This window comes from Dipodomys spectabilis, unplaced genomic scaffold (assembly GCF_019054845.1).
Source record: "Dipodomys spectabilis isolate Male_0828 unplaced genomic scaffold, ASM1905484v1 ptg000113l, whole genome shotgun sequence".
Taxonomy (NCBI): domain Eukaryota; kingdom Metazoa; phylum Chordata; class Mammalia; order Rodentia; family Heteromyidae; genus Dipodomys; species Dipodomys spectabilis.
This window is the reverse complement of record NW_024870790.1, coordinates 2285912-2310475: the sequence shown is the minus strand read 5'-3', so window position 1 is coordinate 2310475 and position 24564 is coordinate 2285912. Positions and strand designations below refer to the sequence as shown.

The 24564-nt window shown below is 35.5% G+C and overlaps 1 protein-coding gene across 1 annotated transcript in view; it reads right to left on the bottom strand.

The window, feature by feature from the left end:
- Positions 1-24564, bottom strand: part of Il1rapl2 (interleukin 1 receptor accessory protein like 2) — a 1053788-nt gene that overhangs the window by 265866 nt on the left and 763358 nt on the right. Inside the window, exon 5 of the mRNA XM_042688187.1 lies at positions 8761-8835. Within this exon, the coding sequence (XP_042544121.1) occupies positions 8761-8835 (75 nt within the window). The remainder of the gene's footprint in view (positions 1-8760; positions 8836-24564) is intronic.

Below are 24564 nucleotides of genomic sequence, written 5' to 3'. Positions count from 1 at the left end.
CCCAGCAATCCCACTTTTGGGCATTTACCCAAATGATCACAAACAAGACCATACTAAAGCTACCAGCACAACTATGTTTATTGCAGCATTATTAGCAACCCAGATGCCCCTCAGTAGATGAATGGATCAAGAAAATGTGGTATGTATACACAATGGAATTCTATACCTCCATCAGAAAGAATGACATTGCCCCATTTGTTAGGAAATGGAAAGGCTTGGAAAAAATTATATTAAGTGAAGTAAGCCAGGCCCAAAGAAACATAGGTCCCATGGTTTCCCTTATTTGCAATAACTAGTATATGTCTGAGTCAAGCAGAAAAGGTCAGATAAGTTGATGTTAGGGAAATGAACCCTAAGATATGTATTCAAATGTTTTTTCTTTCATGCTATTGTTTCTAACACATTTATAAGATTATTGATTTGTTGCTTTGTATGTCCCTCCCCCACAGTATAACTCCTGCTTTCACTATATTTGATATTGTTATAATTTGTGGAGGGGAAGGGAAAAAACAAATCATTTAAATAGGGATACAGGTAGACCCATTGCTACAATGAGACATGTTATGTCGAAAATGAACTTTACAACTTTGGTAGGGCGGGGGAAGGACGGTTAGGTGGTGGGGGCGAGGGAGGATGGGATGGGAAGGGGAAACAAAGGACGAGGCTACAATGCTTGATAAGAAATGTACTCATTATCTTGCCTATGTAATTGTAACCCCTCTATACAGTATTTTCACAATAAAAAAATAAATTAAAAAAATACAAAAGGTTGTATGCAAATGATTCAACAATATCTACTACTGCTTTTATGATTATATGAGGAATAAAAATAGGAGATACAAAACAATATTAAAGAAATTAGTACAAAGCCAGGCACCAGTGACTCACGCCTGTAATCCTAGCTACTCAGGAGGCTGAGATCTGAGGACCATAGTTCAAAGCCAGCCTGGGAAGGAAAGACCGTGAGACTCCTATCTCCAATAAACCACTATGAAGATACCAGAAGTGGCGCTGTGGCTCAAGTGGTAGAGTGCTCGTGCTCGCTTTGAGCTGAATAGCTGAGGGACAGTGCACAGGCCCAGAGTTCAAGCCCACGACCGACAAAAAAAAAAAAAAGAATTTAATACATAGAAAAGTGGAAGTAATTCCCTCAAAATTTATAAACACAGAGAAGATTGATTAAAAATAATTGTATTTAAACGATGTGCTTAAGTCAACTTGTGACATAATCAGACAAATGTTTAGTGAATTGTTAACTTTTCTTCTTTTTCATTCTAAAAAGTCTTGAAACCAGTACAGCTAAGTTAGAGAAACTTAGACAAAGTAAATCTCAGTCAATAGTACTGCACAACCAAGACTTAGAGGACAAGCTTGGTCCTAAATTCCACAAGGTCAATAATTCACATGGTGTACAATCTGGGGGAAAGAATAGTTTTCAGTTTGAGGATCAATACAAAGCTCACACAGGTTATGCTGAATGAATAGGACTTTTGGAAACAATTCACTTATCCTAGAAGATCTACAAGGGAGGTCATTTGGCCACTATCTGCCTGTCTATACTCTAAAAGTCTCCAGTAATTCAAATTTCAGGAAGGGTTTTAAAAAAGTTATTTGAAACTAAAAGAGTAGGGACAGTATAAAAAAAGAAACACATGAGTTCTGGTTATCTGTGGTTCATACCTTTAACCCTAACTACTCAGGAGGCTGAGATCTGAGGATTGTTGAACACAGCCCCTGCAGGAAAATCCATGATATCCTTATTCCTAATTAACCACCAAAAAGGTTAAAGTGGAGCTGTGTCCTAAGTGGCAGAGCACCAGCCTTGAGTGAAAAACTAAGAGACAGAGTCTTGATTTGAACAACTATTATTGATACCACAAAAAGAAAAAGAAAAAGAAAGAAAAAGAAATGCATGCCTACAATCCCACAATTTAGGAGGTAGAGGAAGGAGGAATGAAAGTTTAAAGCCAGTCTGAGTTGTGTGGTAAGACACTGCCTCAAAAATATGAGGTTGGGGTTGGGAATGTGACTCAGTGGTAGAAGACTTGCCTAGCATGCATGAAACCCCGGGCTCGATTCCTCTGTACTACATAAACAGAAAAAAAGCCTAAGTGGTGCTATGGCTCAAGTTGTAGAGCACTAGCCTTGAGCCAAAGAAGCTCAGAGATGGTGCCCAGGCCTTGATTTCAAGCCCCATGACAGGCAAAAAAAAAATGAGGCTTGAGGATGTAGCTCAGTGGTAGAGTGCTTGGCTATTATGCAGAAAGCCATGCGTTCTATACCTAAGACTGCTAAAGAAGAGAAAGGAAGAGAAAGGAAGGAAGGAAGAGAAAAGAAGGAAGGAAGGAAGGAAGGAAGGAAAGAAGGAAGGAAGGAAGGAAGGAAGGGAAGAAACGAATCTTTTGTTAGCACTATGATATACACAATACACATAAGGAAGGAAGAGATATTTGTTACCACTATGGTATACACAATACAGATATTAAGCCATAATTCCGGCTAATGAAATTATCATGTAATGCAATTGGTATCAACAATAATTTTAGTTTGACATTTTAGCTCATTTGTTTGACTTGCTTTAGGGTATTTGTTCTATGTCAACTTTAGAAGGAGTTGACTGATTTTGCTAAAATTGAATTGGCTTAAAGGTATTAGATGTTTCTTCTTACAATATTTGCCATATTGAAGTAGATAGTGAACAATTTATGATTTCAAAAAGATTTATCATTGGCAATTTTAATTACAGTCAAATAAATTTAGTATTGGGGTTAAAGAAGCAGGGCTACGTCAATGTTACTGAGTGAACTGAGAGCATACTACCTTTAAAATATGTGGTCTTGGTAGAAGAAAGTTCACTCTCTTTGCTCATCTCTGTGATGGCAGCTATCATAGTCTACTAACATACTTGTCTTCCCTACTAAACTGAAAGTCTCTTAAGGAAAAGATTCTCATCTTATTCTATTCACTTCTCTATTTCTGTAATTTTAACACACTGTTTGGCACTTAGTAAGAACTCGATAAATGTTCATCAGTAGAGATTTTTCAAATAGACCATAGCATTTATGTTGAATGGATGTTTTTTAAACACAGTGGTGTATTCATAGTTTAATTTTTACATTTCTATTAGGATTAATTAGTTGTACAGGGAGTGTTCATTTTGACTTGTCCATATATGCATTCAATGTACCTTGATCTGATCACCTCCTCCATCACTCTTTTTCATCATCCCCTTTCCAAGCCAATTTCAGCAAGTTTCACTGTTCCTTTTTCACACACATATATAGGGTTTTGACCATATTTACCCTCCTTCACCCTCTGTTCACTCTCCCTCTTCCCATTAGTGTTTATGCCTAACATAGGACTTATTTACAGTCTTGTAATTCATTGCTTTTAGTGCTTGCTAATTGATCAAAGGAGTTTCCTTATGCTATGTCACATATATAAATAGAGTATTTAAATAAAATGGACCCCTCCCTCATTTACTGTCACTTTCCCCATTCTTTCTATGCCTACTATTCAACAGCTTTCAGTGAGTTTTATTTAAATTATTTTCTTTCTATTCCTGCCTTATTCTCTTGTAGTCTTTTCCAGTGTCTCTTAGGGTATCTACTACAGTTTTTAGTAAAAACTTATATGCTGAAGAAATGGATATCTGATGATTAACACTACCTATGCACACAGAGACAGTTTGAGCCAGAAGCACATAATGTAGTCATGAAAGATGAATTTCAACAGCCCATAAAAATAAAGTAAATTCTGAATGAGAATAAAAAAGACAAAGAATCTTTCATTGCCAGAATAAACTCATCTAGAGATGAACTGTTGACTTTCTGAAAGATCTGATGTAATTCAATTAGGTTGAATCACTCTATGGGTGCAAATTTTTCTGATATGCCTAAGACCCCTAGACCTTCTTTTTGACATTTTAATGGAGAAAGAGAAAGTAAATTGTATTTATATTTATTTTCTTCATGAGTTATTGGCCTATTTGAAGTCTTGGGGAGCTTTCACAACGAAAATTATCATCAGTGAGAATAGAGTCTATTTTCAGATTCATCCTTAATTTAAATGAAATGGTTGTTCTCAACTCTTTGCATCCAAATTTGTTCATTGATGTTTCCCAAGATTCTTGAAGTGTGTTAAAGTTTATAGTGCACTCCAATCCCATTTTAAATAGATGTACATGAAGTAAAGGTCTTCCTAGCACTGATATATATCAAGTAGGCCACATCCTCATGGTGTTTTAATACTTTTGGTATGAAAGATACAATATGTTATTTTAGTGTTATTTTTCTACAAAAGTATTAAAACATTCCTCTCCAACTTATGAGAAAAGAATTAGCACAAGGACAGTAAAGGTTTATATCTCAAATTTAAAGCTAAACTTACCTTTGGAAAAAGAAACAAGAGATAACAGGTCAAAATTGAAGGTTTTTTTTTGAAAGTTATTTTTGTTATTAAGTTTTTTTTATTGTGAAAATACCGTACAGAGGGGTTACAATTACATGATCAAGGTAATGAGTACATTTCTTATCAAGCATTGTTGCCTCCTCCTTTGTTTCCCCTTACCATCCCTGCCCATCTACCCCGCCCCCCCCCCCCCCCCCCGCTAAAGTTGTAAAGTTCATTTTTTGACATAACGTCTTGTACGTCTCATTGTTGCAATGGGTCAACCTGTATCTCTATTTAAACAATTTGTTTTTTCCTTCCCCTCCCCAAATTATACCAACATCAAATACAGTGAAAACAGAGGTTATAGCATGGGGGAAGGGCATACAAAGCAACAAAGAAATCATCTTATAAATATGTTAGAAACAATAGCAAGAAAGAAAGACCATTTGAGTCCTTATCTTCGGGTTCATTTCACCTAAAATCAACTTATCTGACCCTTTCTGCTTGTCTCAGACATATACTAGGAGGGTGTACCACTGCTCAATAGGAAATGGACTCATTACCTTACTCATATAACTGTAACATGTGCTTTTTTTCCCCTTTTATTGTAAAAATACTGTACAGAGGGGTTACAGTTACATGAGTAAGGTAATGAGTCCATTTCCTAGTGAGCATTGGTACCCCCTCCTTTGCTTTTCCCCTAATATCCCTTCCCTCCTCACCTCCTCAACTCTTCCCTCCCCGCCCCTGAAGTTGTAAAGTTCATTTTCAACATAGTGTCTTGTATGTCTCATTGTTACATGGGTCAACCTGTATCCTTGTTTCAGAATTTTGTTATTTCCCCAAATTAGAAAAATGCATATACAACATGCAGGGCACCAGAATCAAATACAGTGACAACAAGGGATATACCACGGGGGAAGAACATACAAAAGAATCAAAAAAAATTTTTTTTTCTGTATAGATTGTACATTAAAATAGACAAGTTAGTTTCAGAAGCTTGCTATGTAAGAAAAATAGTTTTCAGACTATTTTGTTAAGAATGTGTTTATCATCCTGAAATATATGGTCATTTCATTAATATTAACCTTCTTTCAGCATTACAATGCGAACACTATTTAGCAACAAGCAAACTGTCATCACTATGTCAGCAAAATTGTATGCAAATTACTACAATCTCACAGACGACTATTGGATTACACTACACAAGAGAGAAACTGAAGATGTTTATTTTCCTCTAGAGTCACAACAAAAAAATCTATACCTATGCCAACTCCTGTACTAAAAGTATTTATTTCTATGGGAAACTTTCATTTATTGTATTGCCTTTATAAATACCAAGAATAGCAGAGTATCATTCTCAAATGAACACATAAACAATTTTTAAATCCTTATTTTCTAAAGTCACCTTGAATTGAGTATTTCATATTTTTCAGATAATTTCTCATTTTGCCCAATAAACTATTCCTTATTTTGAATTCATTTTACACATCATTTTTATAGCAGATCTTTTGAGAAGAATTAATCTCTGTGATTTGTCATCAATCTATACAGCATAACCAAAGACAGCTGGTGCACATATTTTCAAGATAGCTTCTTTACTCACATGACTAGATACCTTAGTGCTTTTTTGTCTGGCGATGTTATCCAAATGATGTCTTATCTTTTAGGCTAGGATTTCTCCATATCACTTGAACATCAAGTAGTAATTTCAGAGCACACAAAGCAACTGAGAAGTTTCAAATCTCTTTACCCATCTCAGAATTTATTATTCTGTAAATGTATTGCTCAAACCTATCCCTAAGACCAACCCAGACTCAAGTGGAGAGGGATAAAATATGTTAAGGTTCACAGAAAGATCTATGGCTAACTTTACCACAATATTGCTTCAAATTTTAAGTTATTAGACTTGAGAAACCCAAATGTGGTAATAATGTGTATTACACATCATTTGGATTATATTGCTGTATTTTTGTAGTTCCAATGTCAATTCAACTTTGAGGATGTCTAAAGCTCAATGTACTTGATAAACTTTAGATACTGAAAGAAAATTATTTCAATAAGTTATTACCTTACTGAGTTCTGAAATTTCCAGACTTCTATCTCTCTCCCTCCCCTCTCTCTCCCACCCCCCCCCTGTGTGTCTGGGTGTTGTCCCTATGCTTTTGTGCTCAAGGCTAGTGCTATAACACTTGAGTGACAGCTGCATTTCTAACTTTTAGCTGCTTAATTGAAAATAAGAGTCTCATAGATTTTTCTGCCTAGGCTACTTTCAAATTACGATCCTCCTGAATATGTAGAATTAAAGATGTGAGCTGCAGTCATCTAGATCAATTTCTTTAACATCTAGTGTTTTAAAAATGTCATCATTACAGCTGCAGGTCTTCCACTAAGTGTTCGGAATGCTGCCTTTACTGAGGTATAAGACCAATTTATAACAAATTTCTCCTTGTAAATAATGGTGCCAAATAAATCTGAGGAAAGGTTAGAATCAGAATGAACTAGTTGCATTGTCCTTGAAATGTCAAAGATCTGATTTTGTTTGTATTGTTTCTGAAACTTGAGCATGAAATGAGCAAATCTCCATTTTTCTGTCAGCAAAGTTCCTTCTCAGTTCTTTTACAAAATTAAAGACAGAAAAGCTCAACCTTACACCTAATATACATTAGAAGCAAATTATTTTGATGATTTTCTAGGCTGACAGTGTTGGTTTGTTCTTTTGGTACAATTACCTATGTTGGGATACTACAGATGCCCTGACTGGCATATTACAGGATTGCACCAGTCAAAGTGGATGAAATATATCCACTATATAAACCCCACTCTTTGTCTGGAGCAGTAATTCCCAGATTTTTTCTGTTGAAATATAAGTATGCCTAATGGTAGAGGAGAAAGTAAAAATATTCCTGCAGACACCACAAACATAAATGCATTTACAGTTTCTGTGGAATATTTATGATTTTTTTCTCACCTTAATATATAATTGTTCTTCTGACAATAATTTATCCATTGGAATCTCCAATATAAAGTAATTCAAATGGATCAACAAATGGTTCATTTAATGCCTGGAAAACTACAGAGAGCCCTGCAAATATTTTTAATCTCAGTTTGAGATGGAGAAATATACACAAACGTTTTTGGTAAATAATCTATATTATTGAGGTTAGCACATCTGTATTGTGGCTTTAAAAAGTGTAGTTATTATAAAATAATGCAGAGACTATGGAGAGAATCATAACACTTCAACATTAGTTACAGAATAATCATTGCTTCCTTAGTCTCTACTTGACGATATGTTTATTACTTTGCTTCTTTTGTTTTAACATACTTCAGTACTCATATATTGAGTTTGCACTTTTACACAGTGCTATATTTCTTCTTAGAGGAAGGAACAAGCTCTTAGAAATATCATTTATTCTCTCCTATTTTCAAGACAAAAGTAAATCTCTAACCATCTATGTTGGGTTAGAAAAAATCAAAAGCTGGGTCATAAACTTCCAAATGGGCAAAATAATGGGGTCAATTTATCCTCCTTGCTATATATAAATGCTGGATACTACTATTGTCACAAATTTAAAGTATCATATAGCAAATGTTAGCCTAAGACATCCCTTAACACATATCCTAAATTATGTCATGGTCCTTCTGTTTAGAATTAATTCAAATTACTAGGACAAAACCCAGGATACGTGAAAGTTCAGAAATGTTCAAGAACGTGGCTCATATTAAAGACCATGATTTGAAAAAACCTAGGAAGCCTCTCAAGCTTACAGTACTTGGTAGGGACTCAACAATACAGCTCAACACATTGTGTTCTTATTTGAGTGTGTGCAAACACAGTGACACTAATAAATCTACTTGTTCCTTTTTCTGACATCAGATGACTCATAAATATTCAAGATCTCAACCTAAAAACAAGTTTTAAATAGCACTGAATTGTGTCATTGGAAATAATATTATCAAATTATGATAAAGGCTGCACTGAGGACTGTCTTTTATTTTGGGAAGTGCTCAGTCACCAGGAGTTAATGCTTCCAAATAAAATTTTTTTGCTGACATATACGAAAAGTTTTTTGTACCAATCACCAGTGGAAAACAGCACAAATCTATCGATCACTGAGTTAAAAAGCTCTGTCATACAGCACATTTAATATCCAGTGTAACAAATTAATATTGCCATTCCTGATGCAATACAAACTCAATTCCTTAAACTGCTATTGCACTGAACTCCAGGGTTATAAATGAGCAGAATGCAAATTGATTTGCATGTAAGAACAGTGGCAATAAACCTTTCCTGGTTCAGGCAATTTTCCCCATCTGTTAACAGAGAGCACGTTTAGGATCTATTATTCCCAGAAGGGGACTTACCCAGCTGGACATCTATAACACTTGGCTGATTCTCCATGGGGAACAATGGCTTGGGAGGCTTGTCTGTGAGTAAAGCTAAAAGAGAAAAATGAAAGTAATAGAAAAAATTGAGATAAATTACAGGGCAAGAAAGATTCTATCGTGTATGATATTTAATGTTTGGAGACTTGATGGCATGTAAACATTTATTAGACAGTGTTCTTGCTTAGGTTGTTCCTCTATCGATACAATATCTATTTCCCAGTACATTTACAACACCATTGATTCACCATAAATAGGCCATTTCAACAGTTACATTTACTAAAAAGATCAAACAAATGGGCTGTTTTGAATGGTTATAAGCTTAAGTGTATAAAGAAATACAGATTTTTTTAAAGAACACTCAGAGGAATACTAAATAAATATTCTCAGTGAACTATAACCCCAATGGAGATTTCTAGTGGTATGAACTTTGAAAGACTATAAATCATCATCCTCCATTCTCAATCTGCAAGCTAAGAAATGAAAGAAAGCACTGGTAGTTTCACTAATAACTGATCACAAATACTATGTAAGTATCTATGTACCAAGTCCTATGCTTGACAGAAGGAATTGATTTTCCTTACCCTTAATTGACAATCTAGGATTATTAACACTGGACAAGCACACCAATAAAATAAAGAAAAATTAAAATATAAAGCATAATATAATGAAAAATTACAACAGTTTAGCTTCAAGCTTTTATATACTTGTAGTAAAGGCCTGGAGAAAAGAGAGGTCAGTATTGCTGGCAGGATTGGGGAGAGTTGTATGAAGGAAGTAGATGCCAGGTGAACCTAAAAGGCAGAAAAGATTTAGAAGGACGAAGAAATCCAGGAACATTTAACAACACAGACCAAAGTACAAAAATAGAATGTAGTAAGCATAATGTGGCTTAGAGAAGAATGTTGTGGTGGTAAGGGGTTGGTTGGTAAGATTGAGAACCAGTTGTTCATACTAGGAGTATCATGAACTGGAAATGAAACTAGATACATAGGATTGGGCTAAATTCTAGAGAATTATGAGATTATGCAGAGGGATTTGGACATGATGTGATAGGCTAGACTATCATTGATTCTTAGAACAGAACAATGGTTCAAATGTAGTATTATCTAGTGATTATTGGCTTGTTAGAACTAATGACCTGGAAAAGAACAAAAGTAGCTTTCTTTTTTTATTTGTGGGTCATGTGGCTTGAACTCTGGGCCTGGATGCTGTCCCTGTTCAAGGCTAGTACTCTACCACTTAGGCCACAGTGCCACTTTTGGTTTTCTGGTGGTTTATTGGAGATGAGTCTCATGGATTTTCCTGCCCAGTTGGCTTTGAACTGTGATACTCAGATCTCAGCCCTCATCCTCCTAAGGATTACAGGTGTGAGCTGGGTAAAAGTAGCTTCCTTAAAGCTACAAGGTTGTGTTAGAAGTTGAAGGGCAGTAGGGTCAGGGCACTGAGTGAAAACAAGTTAGAGTCTTGGAAAATGAAAAAAAAATGAGAGCATAAATCTATATAGGTACCTGGAAAAAATGACAGAACTTGGCATTATCTAAGCCCATATGTATTGTTGTCATAGTGGTAATCCTATCTATCTCTTTTAGACACATTGGATTTCTTTTAATTATGCATATCTTTACAACTTGTTTCAAGTATCTATGTGGATTTTCACTAATTTTATGCATCTTTATATTCATTTATATAGAATTGGACTATAAAAGACAATCATGAAAAAATATTGATTAGGGAAATAGTCACAAGAATATTTAAAGAGAAAGTAAAAAGAGTTAACCACAGCACAGTTAAAATTAGGGATTTAAACAAATTTGGTGAGTGTCTAAAAATGGTGGTTGATACAAATTTTAAAAAATATACTGAGAAAAGATATTTCTATAACATTAGCTTTTTCTTGAATTGTCTGAACTAGGAACATTTTAGTAAACTAATCATTCTCATATTTTCAAAAAAAAGCCTTATTCATAACTTACAACATTTATTGTCCTTACAGAACTTAACATCAGTTTTTAAACTAAGCTTATTTGGGCATATAATTTGATAGAGTTACAAGTGAAATATCTAGTCTTCGTTTAAAAAATTAATGGTGAATCATCAACTTATATGCCCCAAATATTGGTGCACCCAGATACGTTAAACAAATGCTCTCAAAATTACAGAATAAAATAGATCCCAATACATTAATACTAGGAGACTTTAACACACCACTCTCACCAAAGGACAGGTCTACCAACCAGAGGATTAGCAAAGAAGCTACCGAATTAATTGAGCTCATACTTCAAGCGGAATTAACTGACATCTACCGAGTATTTCACCCTAAAACAACACAGTACACATTCTTCTCAGCAGCTCATGGAACTTTCTCCAAAATAGACCATATCATAGTTCATGCAAGGAACTTAAGCAAATACAAAGGGATCGACATAATCCCCTCTATCCTATCTGACCACAGTGGAATCAAGCTAGTTCTCAATAACAAAGCATACCGCAGAAATTTCTCTAATACATGGAAATTGAACAGCACTCTCTTTAGCAATGCCTGGGTAACGGAAGAGATCAGAGAAGAAATAAAACATTTCCTACAACTCAATGAAAATGAAAACACCTCACAAAGAAACCTGTGGGACACAGCAAAAGCAGTCCTGAAGGGCAAATTTATTGCCCTCAGTGCCCACATCAAGAGAATGGAGACAGACCAAGTAAATAATCTCATGTTGCAATTAAAACAGCTAGAAAAACAAGAAAAAATGGAACCTAAAGTTACTAGACGAAGCCAGATAACCAAATTAAAAGCAGAGATTAACCAATTAGAAAATCAGAAAATTCTAGCCAAAATTAACCAAACAAAAAGCTGGTTCTTTGAAAAAATAAACCAAATTGATGGCCCATTGGCAAGATTAATTAAAAAAAGAAGAGAGGAAACCCATATTAACAGGATTAGGGATGCCACGGGAAAAATCACAACTCGTACCCAAGATATCCAAACAATTCTAACGGACTACTTTCAAAAGCTATACTTTTTAAAGGAAGAAAACCTGGCAGAAATGGATGCATTTTTAGAGAAATACAAGTTGCCCAAAATTGAGCAAAGAAGAAGTAAACCAATTAAATAAGCCAATATCCTACAACGAGATACAGGAAGCTATCAAAAGTCTTCCAACAAAAAAAAGCCCAGGACCAGATGGATTCACAGCAGAATTCTATAAAACCTTTAAAGAGGAACTAATACCCATACTCCTCAAGCTCTTCAGAGAAACAGAGAAGGAGGGAGCTATCCCAAACTCATTCTATGAAGCCAACATCACACTCATCTCCAAACCAGGCAAAGACCCAACCAAAAAGGAGAATTACAGGCCAATTTCCTTGATGAACACAGATGCAAAGATCCTTAACAAGATTCTAGCTAACAGAATCCAGAAACACATAAAAAAATCATACACTATGACCAGGTAGGCTTCATCCCAGAGATGCAGGGATGGTTTAACATACGTGTCAATAAATGTAATCCAACACATCAACAGAGCCAAAGTCAAGAATCACAAGATTATCGCCACAGATGCAGAAAAGGCCTTTGATAAAATTCAACATTCATTCATGCTAAAAGTTCTGGAGAAAATAGGAATAGAAGGAACATTTCTAAAAACAATAAAAGCCATTTATGACAGACCAATAGCTAATATTATACTTAATGGGGAAAAGCTACAACCAATTTTCCTAAAATCAGGAACAAGGCAAGGATGCCCACTGTCTCCAATCCTCTTCAATATAGTCCTGGAACCCTTAGCCAAGGCAATAAGGCAAGAAAAAACATTAAAGGGATCCGCATAGGGAAAGAAGAAGTTAAACTATCCCTTTTTGGAGATGACATGATACTATATCTTCACGATCCCAAAAACTCCACCCCCAAACTCTTAGAAATCATAAATCACTTCTGCAAAGTAGCAGGATACAAAATAAACTCACAAAAATCAGTTGCCTTCCTGTACACTGACAATGTACAAGAAGAGAGGGAAATAAAGGGAGCAACCCCATTCACAATAACTTCCCAACAAATAAAATATTTAGGAATTAACCTAACCAAAGATGTAAAAGAACTATTTAATGAAAACTATAAAAAGTTAAAGAAAGAAATTGCAGAAGACACTAGGAAATGGAAAGACCTCCCATGCTCTTAGATAGACCGACTTAATATAGTAAAGTTGGTAATACTTCCAAAATTAATATACAAATTCAATGCAATCCCTATTAAAATCCCAATGACGTACATCACTGAAATACAGAAAACAGTCCAAAAATTCATATGGAACAACAAAAGACCTAGAATAGCCAAAAAAATTCTAGAGAATAAAGACAACATGGGAGGGATATCCATGCCGAACTTCAAACTCTACTACAGAGCTATAATAACAAAGACAGCATGGTACTGGCACAAAAACAGACCTGAAGACCAATGGAACAGAATAGAAGATCCAGAAATAAATCCACAGGCCTACAGCCAGCTGATATTCGACAAAGGAGCCAAAGACATACAATGGAAGAAACACAGCCTCTTCAACCGCTGGTGCTGGGAAAACTGGGCAGCCACATGCAGAAAACTGAAAGTGGACCCCAGCCTATCACCATGCACCAACATCAACTCAAAATGGATTAAAGACCTTAACATTAAACCTGAATCTCTGAAACTACTGCAGGACAGAGTAGGAGAGACACTTGAACTAATAGGCATAGGAAGGAACTTCCTGAACAGAGTCCCAGGGTCACAACAAATTGGAGAGAGACTCGACAAATGCGACTACCTTAAAATAAAAAGCTTCTTCACAGCTAAATCTATCGCAACCAAGCTAGAAAGACAACCAACTAATTGGGAAAAAATATTTACCAGCAATATATCAGACAAGGGGTTAACATCCTGTATATACAGGGAACTCAAGAAACTAATCCCTCCCAAACCTAACAAACCAATTACTAAATGGGCAAGGGAACTAAAGAGGGACTTCTCAGATGAAGAAATAAAATGGCAAAGAAACACATGAGGAAATGTTCATCATCCCTGGTGGTGAAGGAAATGCAAATAAAGACAACCCTGAGATACCACCTTACCCCAGTCAGAATGTCCCACATCCACAAATCAGCCAAGGACAAATGCTGGAGGAGATGTGGAGAAAGAGGAACCCTATTACACTGCTGGTGGGAATGTACACTTATACAACCACTTTGGAAAGCAGTCTGGAGGGTCCTTAGAAAGCTAAAGATTGACATCCTTTATGACCCAGTCATACCACTTCTAGGCATCTACCCTGAACAACAGGAACCAATATACAAGGACACGTGCACCTCCATGTTTATTGCAGCACTGTTCGCAATAGCTAGGATATGGAAACAACCCAGATGCTCCACCACAGATGAATGGATCCAAAAATTGTGGCATCTATACACAATGGAATATTATGCAGCCATTAGAAATGACAAAATAATGGCATTTGCAGGGAAATGGATGGAGCTAGAAGGAATCATGTTGAGCGAGGTAAGCCAAGAGCAAAGAGACAAACGGTACATTGTCTCCCTGATAAGTGGATGCTAAATCTAAAATGTTAGGTGATACGACAAAACTAACAGGACTTAAGAAACAAAGAACTCCCACTCATCTGGTCAAACCACTACTAAATATCCCCATTCTGCTGATCACATGTATGGTGTATATGTGTACACCATTATATGTTATAGACTGTGATAGACAATTTACTCCAGGAAAGTCAGAATGAACTTGTGACTTTAAATGAGCATCATTATTCCACAATACTGTGAAATTTGGGAAGTTATGTAATCACTTAATCACAATTAAAAAAAAAAAAAGAACCTGGGGGAAGGTAGGGAGGGAAGGGATGGTAGGGGGAAAACAATGGAGGGGGTAGCAATGCTCAATAAGAAGTGTGCTAATTACCTTGCTCATGTAACTATAACCCCCTGTATAGTATCTTTACAATAAAAAATTAAAAAGAATTTATGGTGAAATAAAATGGTAGTAATTTCAGAAAATAGTATATTAGGATATGGTTGTTTAAAAGGATGCGATACTTCAGTAAACTCTATGAAGATGTACTGTTTAGAAAAAAAGTAAAAGATTTCAGTCTGTTCTAGCAGCTCAAGCCTGTAACTCTAGTTAGTTACTTTCGAGGCATAGGTAAGGAGGTCATGTTTTAAGCCCAGCCGGGCATCCACAAAAGTTTATGTGATTTTTTTTTCGAAGAGTGGCTAAAGACAATACCATGAACCTGTTATTTTGAACAACATGGGGAAGCACAAGTATGAGGACCACACTTCATGCCTACCAGGGGAGAAAGCAAGATCTTCCTCAAAAACAAGCCATTCAACATTATGCTAGAGGTAAATCTCAAGTGGTAGAGTGCCTGCTTAGCAAACATGAGGCCCTCAGTTCAGTCCTTAATCCCACCAAAAGAGTTTTGAGTATAACATGTGATTCTCAATGTAAAAAACATATAATATACATGTTCACATAAATTGTATAAATATAGCAGGTTTCTGGATTGATATGCATGTGATTGATCACAGTGGTTTCCTCTGAGAGGAACTGGTGGCTGGGGAATGATGCAGATTGAGAGAAAGGCAGTATGGGTAGGCAGCAGGACGTTGAATATATTCAATTTAAACTATACATATACTATATATGTACAATATACTGTACATTCAGAGTATAGTCATAACCAAAATTAAATTAAATGCAACAGCCATTTCATATTTTCAATTTAAAAAGGTCATTTTGGTTTCTTTGTAAAATTATTGTTGTGTATGTATGTATGTGCACTATAAATATGAAGGTTGCTGAAAATGAATCTTATTTTCCACAACAAATTAATTGAGATAAGGTAGTGGAAACGAATTGGAAGTAACATTTCATATACAGAAATGATGGACAGATGATGAAGCTAAATGCAGCTTATATCATCATATTTGGTGCCCCCTTGTGACCAAAAGACCCTATTAGCAGGATAGATAGGAGACAATATGTAGACAGCAGATAGGTAAAATAGTTGAGTACTGAATCAATGATTATAATCTTTTTGACTCCACAGTTAGATTAACTAAAGGACAGTTCCTAGGCCACTGTGAGTAGCTTCTTGGTAAACAGCCAGCTGAAGCATGATCGTTTTAGGACACATACACTCTTTTCCCCTAAACCCATGAATGAAGGGGATGAACTTATACTTGTGTCATCACATCAAAATGGGATGTATGGGTGGGGAGCCTCATTAAATTACAATATTATGTTTAGAACTAGGAATTATCAACAAATGCAGAGCATTTCTGTTGATAAAGCACCAATTACAGCAGTTTGCCTGGATCTTGACCACCAGTGCAGAGAAAAGTCTATCAGCACGCCATGTAATTAGAACATTTGCAGATTAGCTAGACCACATGCTGTCATGGGCAGACAAGCTCATTTCTTATTAACTTTTTAGAAAAAAAAATTATCATCTGACCTTGCAGTTACTGTGGGAAAAGAAAGGGAAGAACTATCAATATAAACTTCCTGAAAAACAGACCAGGATTTACAATTTTATTAGAAAAATCTATCCTAGACCTTAAAAGGGAATAACTTTGGTCAGAGCTATTCTTGAATTTTCTGCTTTGGCTTCATGTTTTGATTGAAAGAATGAGAACAAGGGATGCAGTGTGGTACTAACATTTCAGTCTATAATCCTTCTATATTTCCTTCTGTGGCTGCTTGTGTTTAGTTATCCTACTGAGCATACCAAGTCACTAGTATTAATGTGCAAGTGAAGCTACTATAGTTACCACCTGCTTCCTCCTAAAACTAGATATCATGTTTGAAATTAAATTTTTGAGTGAAATGCACAAATTAACTCTTTCTTCTATTGTAGGAAAAGCTTTGTGTCTACATATAAAACCAAATCAATAGATTTGACTGAAATGATTTGTCAGTTTCCATGAAGTTAATGTAAGAACTGAAGAGAATTATTTGCTGGATTGAATAAATCTGTGGACTATACTTCCCAAATGTTATATACAGCACAATTTTTTTTTTGGATGGTTGTTGGGCTTGAACTCTAGGCCTGGGTGCTGTCCCTGCGCTCTTCAGCTCAAGGAGAGTGCTCTACCGCTTGAGCCACAGCTCCACTTCTGTTTTTTTTTCTAGTAGTTTATTGGAGATAAGAGTCTCATGGACTTTCCTGCCTGGGCTGGCTTTGAACCTTGATCCTCAGATCTCACCTGAGTAGCTAGGATTATAGGCGTGAGCCACCGGTGCCTGGTTTATTGTTAATTTTTTAAAATTTGTCTTACTTAATCAGATTTCTAGAAAGTCTAAGTGGAAGGGATTGAAAACCAGCAACTCATTAATTTCTAGGAAAGAAGGCATTTTGGAATTTGTATGCTAAAACCAATGAAATGGACTCTATCTGTTCAACACGATAGTGCCTGAAATCACATATCAAAGTCACTACTGTCATCATGACTTTCAACCACTCAAACCTACCAATGTCTCTGACATTTACTCGATGATAATAATCTGAACTTGTCACCTAGGAACATAAAAGCAACTAGAGTGTAATCTCAAGATATTTCTTGACATCTTTTATTTTCTCAGTGCCAGACAGACATTAATGTACTACATTAATTTCCAACTCTGCATCTTTGTTTTAACTCTCTTTCCAATTTGGAAACAAATAGTAATAGTCAGCATAGCCAGCATATATTAAGCCTCTGGTGTTACTATTCATTGCTCTAGTGTTATGTTTATTTTGTCAGTCATGGGGCCTGAACTCTAGGCCTGGGCACTGTCCTTCAGCTCTTCAGCTCAAGGCTAGTGCTCTACAACTTGAGCCACAGTGCCACTTCCTGCTTTTTCTGCTTATGTGATGCTGAGGAGTCAAACCCAGAGCCTCATGAATGCAAGGAAAGCACAATACCACTGAGCTACCTTCCCAGCCCCTTAGTGTTACATTTTACAAACTTGTCCAAAGTCAAATGGATTTTTGGAAAATAAAGCAGCAATTTGAACTGACTTGTCTGATTTCTTCTGACAAATCTCTTCATTTGGAAAGATCTGCCTGTCTTCAGAATAGTTTACTCTAATAACCATGATAATCATTTTATTTTTGAAATTCTAAAGCATTTTGGAATACTTGGAATCAATCATTTGATTCATAACACGCATTACTTTGAGTAGGAATGCATCCTCTCTTTAATGGGTATGTGTCTTTTCTGCTAAAGATTTTTAAACTCCTAGAACACAAGTGTCATGGCATATACAACTCAGCAAATAAAAAATAATGTTTGACATTGGGAAATAATAACAAATTCCCTAAATGAACTTTTCTCTGGTTCAAAGTCTTTCTATTAAAAAAAAAAGTGTGCTTCTGAGCCAGGTGGTAGTGGCTCATGCTTGTGATCCTACTCAGGGGGCTGAGATTTAAGGATCATGGTTCAAAGCCAGCTCTAACAGTATACTCCATGAAACTCTTATCTCCAATCAACCACCAGAAACCTTGAAGTGAAGCTGTGGCTCAAAGTAATATAGTGAGCACAAAAGCTCAGGGACAGCTCCCAGCTCTGAATTCAAACCCCAGGACTAACACACACACACACACACACACACACACACACACACACACACACACACACACTCACACACACACTCTCACAAGGAACAAAAAAAAACCCTTTTGCTAATTAAAGCAAAAAAGAATTTATTAGCAAGAGATCTGAAGATGATCAAGAAATCTGGGGAATTATATTTGGAAACAAAGAAGAAAGCAGGCCAGATCTAGATGTCGAAGTAAAAGAACACAATGATTTCATCTTCACCTAATTTTTAGATTAAACTGCTTTTGTGGGTATTTTAAATGATCTTGTTTTAATACATATATGTATCTGCTTTTATCTCTAGGTTTATCAACTTAAGCATTATGAATATTGACTTATTGACTACCAGATAACTCCTTTGTATGAGACCAAATCACAATGGTTCCCTTGTAGATTGTTGGATGCTTAGTAGCATTCACAGCCTCTACCTACCTAGATGTCAGTAACATCCTCCCTTAGTTGTGACAATCAGAATACAGGTGATCAAAATCAGCTCCAGATGAGAAATATAGTCCTAAAAAAATTTTGATTTATGCTAGAAAGAAAAATGAATGCTAGATGATCAAAAATATCAGGCCATAGTTCCTCTTTACCCAGCTTCAGTAGAATATTACATTACTTTTTATGTCAATGCATTCCTTGAGTCACATAGTATTAATAAGATGTACTGAAGTTGTGCAGATAAGTGGCCTTGACCACACATATCCACTCTCTAGGCAACATGTTGCATTGATTAAACAAAGATTTTGTTTTATACCAAATATTTCCCAAGTTTGGAAACAGTCATCAGATTTTGTCAATTGGTCACAACTTTTCACTGGACTAAATTCACAAAGTAATGCCAAAAAGCGACTATAACAACCCAGCGGTTCTGAACCAAAGTGTACAGTTCTGTAAGTATCCAAAGATTGCCTGACATTCTGAAGAAAGTGTGGATCATGGGAAAGAAAAGGGGAAAATCTTTCACATGGAAAGACCACAAAGAGTTACTTACTAAGCAAATTAGACTTAGGGAAATCCAAGAATCCAGCTAATATTCTTGAAAGTTTCCTGTAATCATAACTTGTCATTGACTAGCTTGAAAGTATCATGAACACAGTTTTCATGAACATAGAATGAGTCCAGGAATTGCTATGCTCATAACACATTAAAAGCACTATTACTCTTTGGAGCACTTTGTATTTTTATTTGATTGGCTAATAATTGCTTGAGGAAAAAGTATAACTTTCTGAATTTATAACATATACTTCCTAATTATGAATGATTGTGTGTATATTTTATTGGCCCCTTAATAGAAAGTCCTGAATGCTAGAAATCTTTCACATATAAGGTTACAAAGCTAAAGGCTCTCTATTGTTGGCAATACTTCAAGAAAACTATGGAATTATTATTCAATATCATCCTTTTCTTCCAAATATATAACCTCAGAGAGGACCGGTTTTGGATTTAATGTACCTCCTTTGCCCTATTCTTCCTCATTCTGTGGTCTCTACCTTAGAGTAGATTCTTCCACAGCCTACGTTTAGGCACCAATTGTTGTATCTTGATAATTCTTAAAACAAGTTGTAAAGACCACCTTGCACATTGAATTGTCTTTACTTTTGTGTCAATTAAGTGGCTTCAACTTAAAGCCTCCTGTTCTAGCTTAGTTTATTTGCTCAAGGTTAGCACTCTAAACCAGGCGCTGGTGTCTTATGCCTGTATTCCTAGCTAGTCAGGAGGCTGAGATCTGAGCATCACGGTTCAAAGCCAGCCAAGGCAGGAAAGGCTGCAAAATTCTGATCTCCAATAAACCATCAAAAAACCAGAAGCGGCACTGTGGTTCAATTGGTAGAGCGCTAGCCAAGACCTGAGGAACAGTTCTCAGGCCCAGAGTTCAAGCCCCATGACTGACATAATAAGAAAAAAAAGGTTAGCATTCTACCAACTAAGTTATAGCTCCACTTCTGACGTCTTGCTGGTTAGGTGGAGGAAGGAGTCTCATGGCTTTTCTACCCTGAATGGCTTTGAACCTGGATTATCATATCTCACCCCCTAGTAGCTAAGATTACAGTCATGAGCCACCAGCATCTGACTAAATTTAATCTTATTATGAATTATCTTATTAGGACACTTGTTTTTCCTTTAAATTGCTTTCTAAGGTTTGTCTCTCAGTGTGGAATGTGAGGCTTTATTCCTTTATAGGATTTAACTAGCAAGCACATAGTAGGCCCTAAGACCCTTTCCTAACCCCTTGACATTGAAGTTGACAGATTCAGCAGAAATCAATTAAATCAGATAAAATTATTTTCTTAAGATTCCAACCAACATTTATCATGAATAATCCTGTCACTCTGTAACATTTTTGGGAAAAAGATCCCAAAAATATTTTAAATAAATAAAGTGTTTAAAAAACCAAGCTTTGCTTCCATTTAAGCCTTTTATTGCATCCATCAACTACTCACTGTAGCAATTAATTTTTATAATTTTTTCTCTCCAAAACTCAAATATTCTCTGCCTTATTTATAATAGGGAACAGACGCATGCTAATTTCATCTTGAAAAAGGATTCATTCTAACAGAGAAGCTGTGAGAGACTCAGTAAAAAAAAACAAAAAACAAAAAAACAAAAAAAAGCAATTCAGAGAATCATTCAGAGATGTTGTTTTCAATCCATTCAGATATTTTGATATGTATCTCATACACTTCTCTACCCTCATTAAAATTTTCTTTATTAAATACTTGTTATTGATGAGAATTGTTCATGGTTTTCTTATGTGTATTTAGAAGGGAGAATTACTGAGAACCACTAAGAATCAGATAGTAGGTCATATTCAGAGGATTAAAGTGGTTTAAAAACCCACATTCTTGTTGCACTAAAAATACTCTTGCTATTATTTAAAGTCATTGCATGTGCTTGCCTTTGGTTACAACCTAGAACTTAAGAGTCAGTTAGTGTCTTTGAACAAATACGTGATTTTTTTTTTAACAAGTAGATGTGTAAGTTTCTGGAGAATTACTTGGCAAGTCAGTTGGCTATTGTCCCTGTACAACTCAGGACCTCCCTAGCAACAGGCTCAGAGCTTATACCCTATCGTGATATACAGTGGATGTGTCCTGAGGGCAGAGAATGGTCACAGCTGCTGAGAAGTTGCCCTGAAATGCCCTTTTCTCTTGCTCCTATATTTATTTCCACTAATATTTGAGTTCTGAGCAATGCATGAGCTTTGGGAAAGCTTGAGCTTAAAGGCAGGGCAATTTCTTCTCAATGCCATTTGACACAGGGCCCTTCTCTGGAGAGAATAATGTTTATTCAGCACAAATCTGCCCAGACATAAAGCAAGTTCTTCAAACTTGAAAAGAAAACAACCTTGAGGGAAATGGAAACTTAAACAGAGGTTATAATGCTAGTTTTTTCCCCCTTCTTCACAGGGCATGCTGTTTTTCTACTCTTGCTTTTCCCTTTCAAGAAATATTTTACTTGTTTTATTTATTTTGCTAAAATAGTACTCTCCGAATTCATATTACTGAAATCAAACTACCATCCTATTACTATTTGTAGTTGCTATCAAATAAATTACACAACAGTGTACATCCAATTTGCACACATAATTTGGGATGCGCTAAAATAAATATTGAAGGTTAAACATAGGAGATGCATTAATTTATACCTTGTACCAAGTCATCATCTAATCCTGTGGTTTCTGATCTTCTCAGTTCTAGAAATTTGGCCCTGAAAATAATGCCTACGAATATAAGATAATGTAAGACAGATATATTTGGAGCTAGATAAACCATTAAGGGTCTTATTTATCTAATTATTTCCGCCTCCTCCTTTTTTCTCCTCCTTCTTCTTCTTTGTTATTTTATATATGAGACAGGTACTTGAACTTGGTACTTTTCACTCATTGGATAATGATCTGGAAACTAAGCCTCACCTCCAACTTCCATCTAATTATTTTGATAGATGAAAAAACTGAAAAGGAGGAATGTAAGGCATGTATTCAACATCACATTTCAAATTAGTGCTAAAACAAAGGACTGAAATCTGTTTCTTGCACTAAAGTCCAATATTTTTACTACTTTACCCTGGTTAACATAATTAAGCAGCAATGCCAGGTACTGTAACATTCATTTCTTTATTAAATACCTACAAGAATGTATAAAGCAGGTCCGTTATCAATTTTTCACACGCAAGAATTTGATGCTCATAAATATTAAAGAACTTGCCAGGGAAAGTTAATTTACTGAATTTTCTTATTTCAGGCAATTCAGGAAGAGGAATGTTGTGTAAATATTTTTTACTAGTGTAATTTTTGTGAATTTGTTACCAACAACTACTGAGACTGAGCAAATTTGTATACTTTCCTAATTTTATGTGTGCTGGTGAATTAATTCTTGTTTGTCTCTTTCTTTACTAAATATTTCTTGCAATATGAAATGGAGTTTTTGGACTGTTTTTAGGAGTATAGCTCAAGTGTTATAGTGCCTCCTTAGAAAGCACATGGCCCTGAGTTCAAACCTGATCACCGCCTATGAAATAATAATAATAATAATATTAATAATAATAATTTGCCTAAAGTCATACTGATGGGAAACAAATGAGTCTAGGATTAAAGTTCAAACTATGTCACTTTTAATCAAACTCAATAGCCAGTATTCTATGCTATCACATGCATTTCTTGTTCTTTTACTTGACTGCTTTTTTTTTTTTAAGTCAAAATACATCTTACTGGACCTTGGTGTGGTAGGTAGGGCACATGTAATCCCAGAACTCAGGAAGCTGTGGTAGAAGAATTATGATTTCAAGGCTAGTCTGGGCTAAATACATAAATGAATAAAGTATATTTTATGTTTTCATATAAGCATCACCCAAAGCTTGTAAGGTTATTAGTAAACTGATGGTGTTTTGAGGTGAATTGGTTGGACACTTGTAAGTATATCTATATAATTCCATGTATCAAAGAGGGATGAAATTTAATCTTGGATTACTTGTCATTCATTCTTTCAGTCAGTTATTACATGTTTATAGTTCTAGAAAAGTACTTTGGCCAATATTATGTGTGTCTGTTGGGAGTGAGGATTGAAAATACAAATTTGAAGAATAATAGAATCATATCAATAGGCTTAGTGTCATAAAACAGAAGAGGGTATATATACAAATGGCTATGGTGAATAGCAGGAACAGTAATTGCTTATTTTTTTAATATTTATTTATTTTTTAAATTTTATTTGTGAACATACTGTACAGAGGGGTTACAATTACATGGGCAGGATAATGCGTACATTTCTTACCAAGCATGGCAGCCTCCTCCTTTGTTTACCCTTCACATCCCTTCCCAGCCTCCTCCCTCACCCCCACAATCCCAATCCTTGCTACTGTAATAAGTTACTGCAAATAGTAGTTTAAATGATACACTTATTATTAATATACAGTTATGAGATGAAAAGTCTGATGTGAGTCTTACTGAATTAAAACTAAAGTGTGGTAAACAGGTCTGGTTACCATTATAAAAACACTAAAAGTGAACCTTTTTTTTTTCCTTTTCAAGTTTCCAGAAACTGTCCATATTTTTTGGTATTTGACCTTATCTCCTCCTCAAGAGAACACCAAGTCCTTGTCACATTACCATTACCTCTTTTTCTGCCCTCCTTTCCTATTTTTAGAGACAATTTTGGTACATTGGGACCATCTAGATAATCCAGGATCATTTCCTATTTTAGAGTCAAGTGATTAGTAACCATAATCCATTTGCAACCTTAACTTGCTTTTGCAAAAATCATAATAGATTTCTGACAGATGAGTATGTTAGGAGGAGGCATCATTCTATCACCATTTACAAGAGGTAATCAACAAAAATATAAATAGAATTTTACAAAGGGAGATGTGACATTTTAGCTGGCATATGGATACACATTTGGTATATTTATCAATGGCTTTTACCGGTTTCATTTCATCCAAATCAGCTTGTGAATAAAATCTTTGTATTTCAAACAAAATTCCATCAAGGCAATTATTTTAAAGGATTGTGCTGGCATCAATACTTCTGTTTTCAGCATAATGGTTTGTTTATTTAGGGTTGCCAAAACTAATTTGATATTCATAGCCTGTCAGCATAATATTTTGTAATGTGAAAGATCAAGGAAAAGTAAAATAGCACTTAAGCCAATTTAGCTA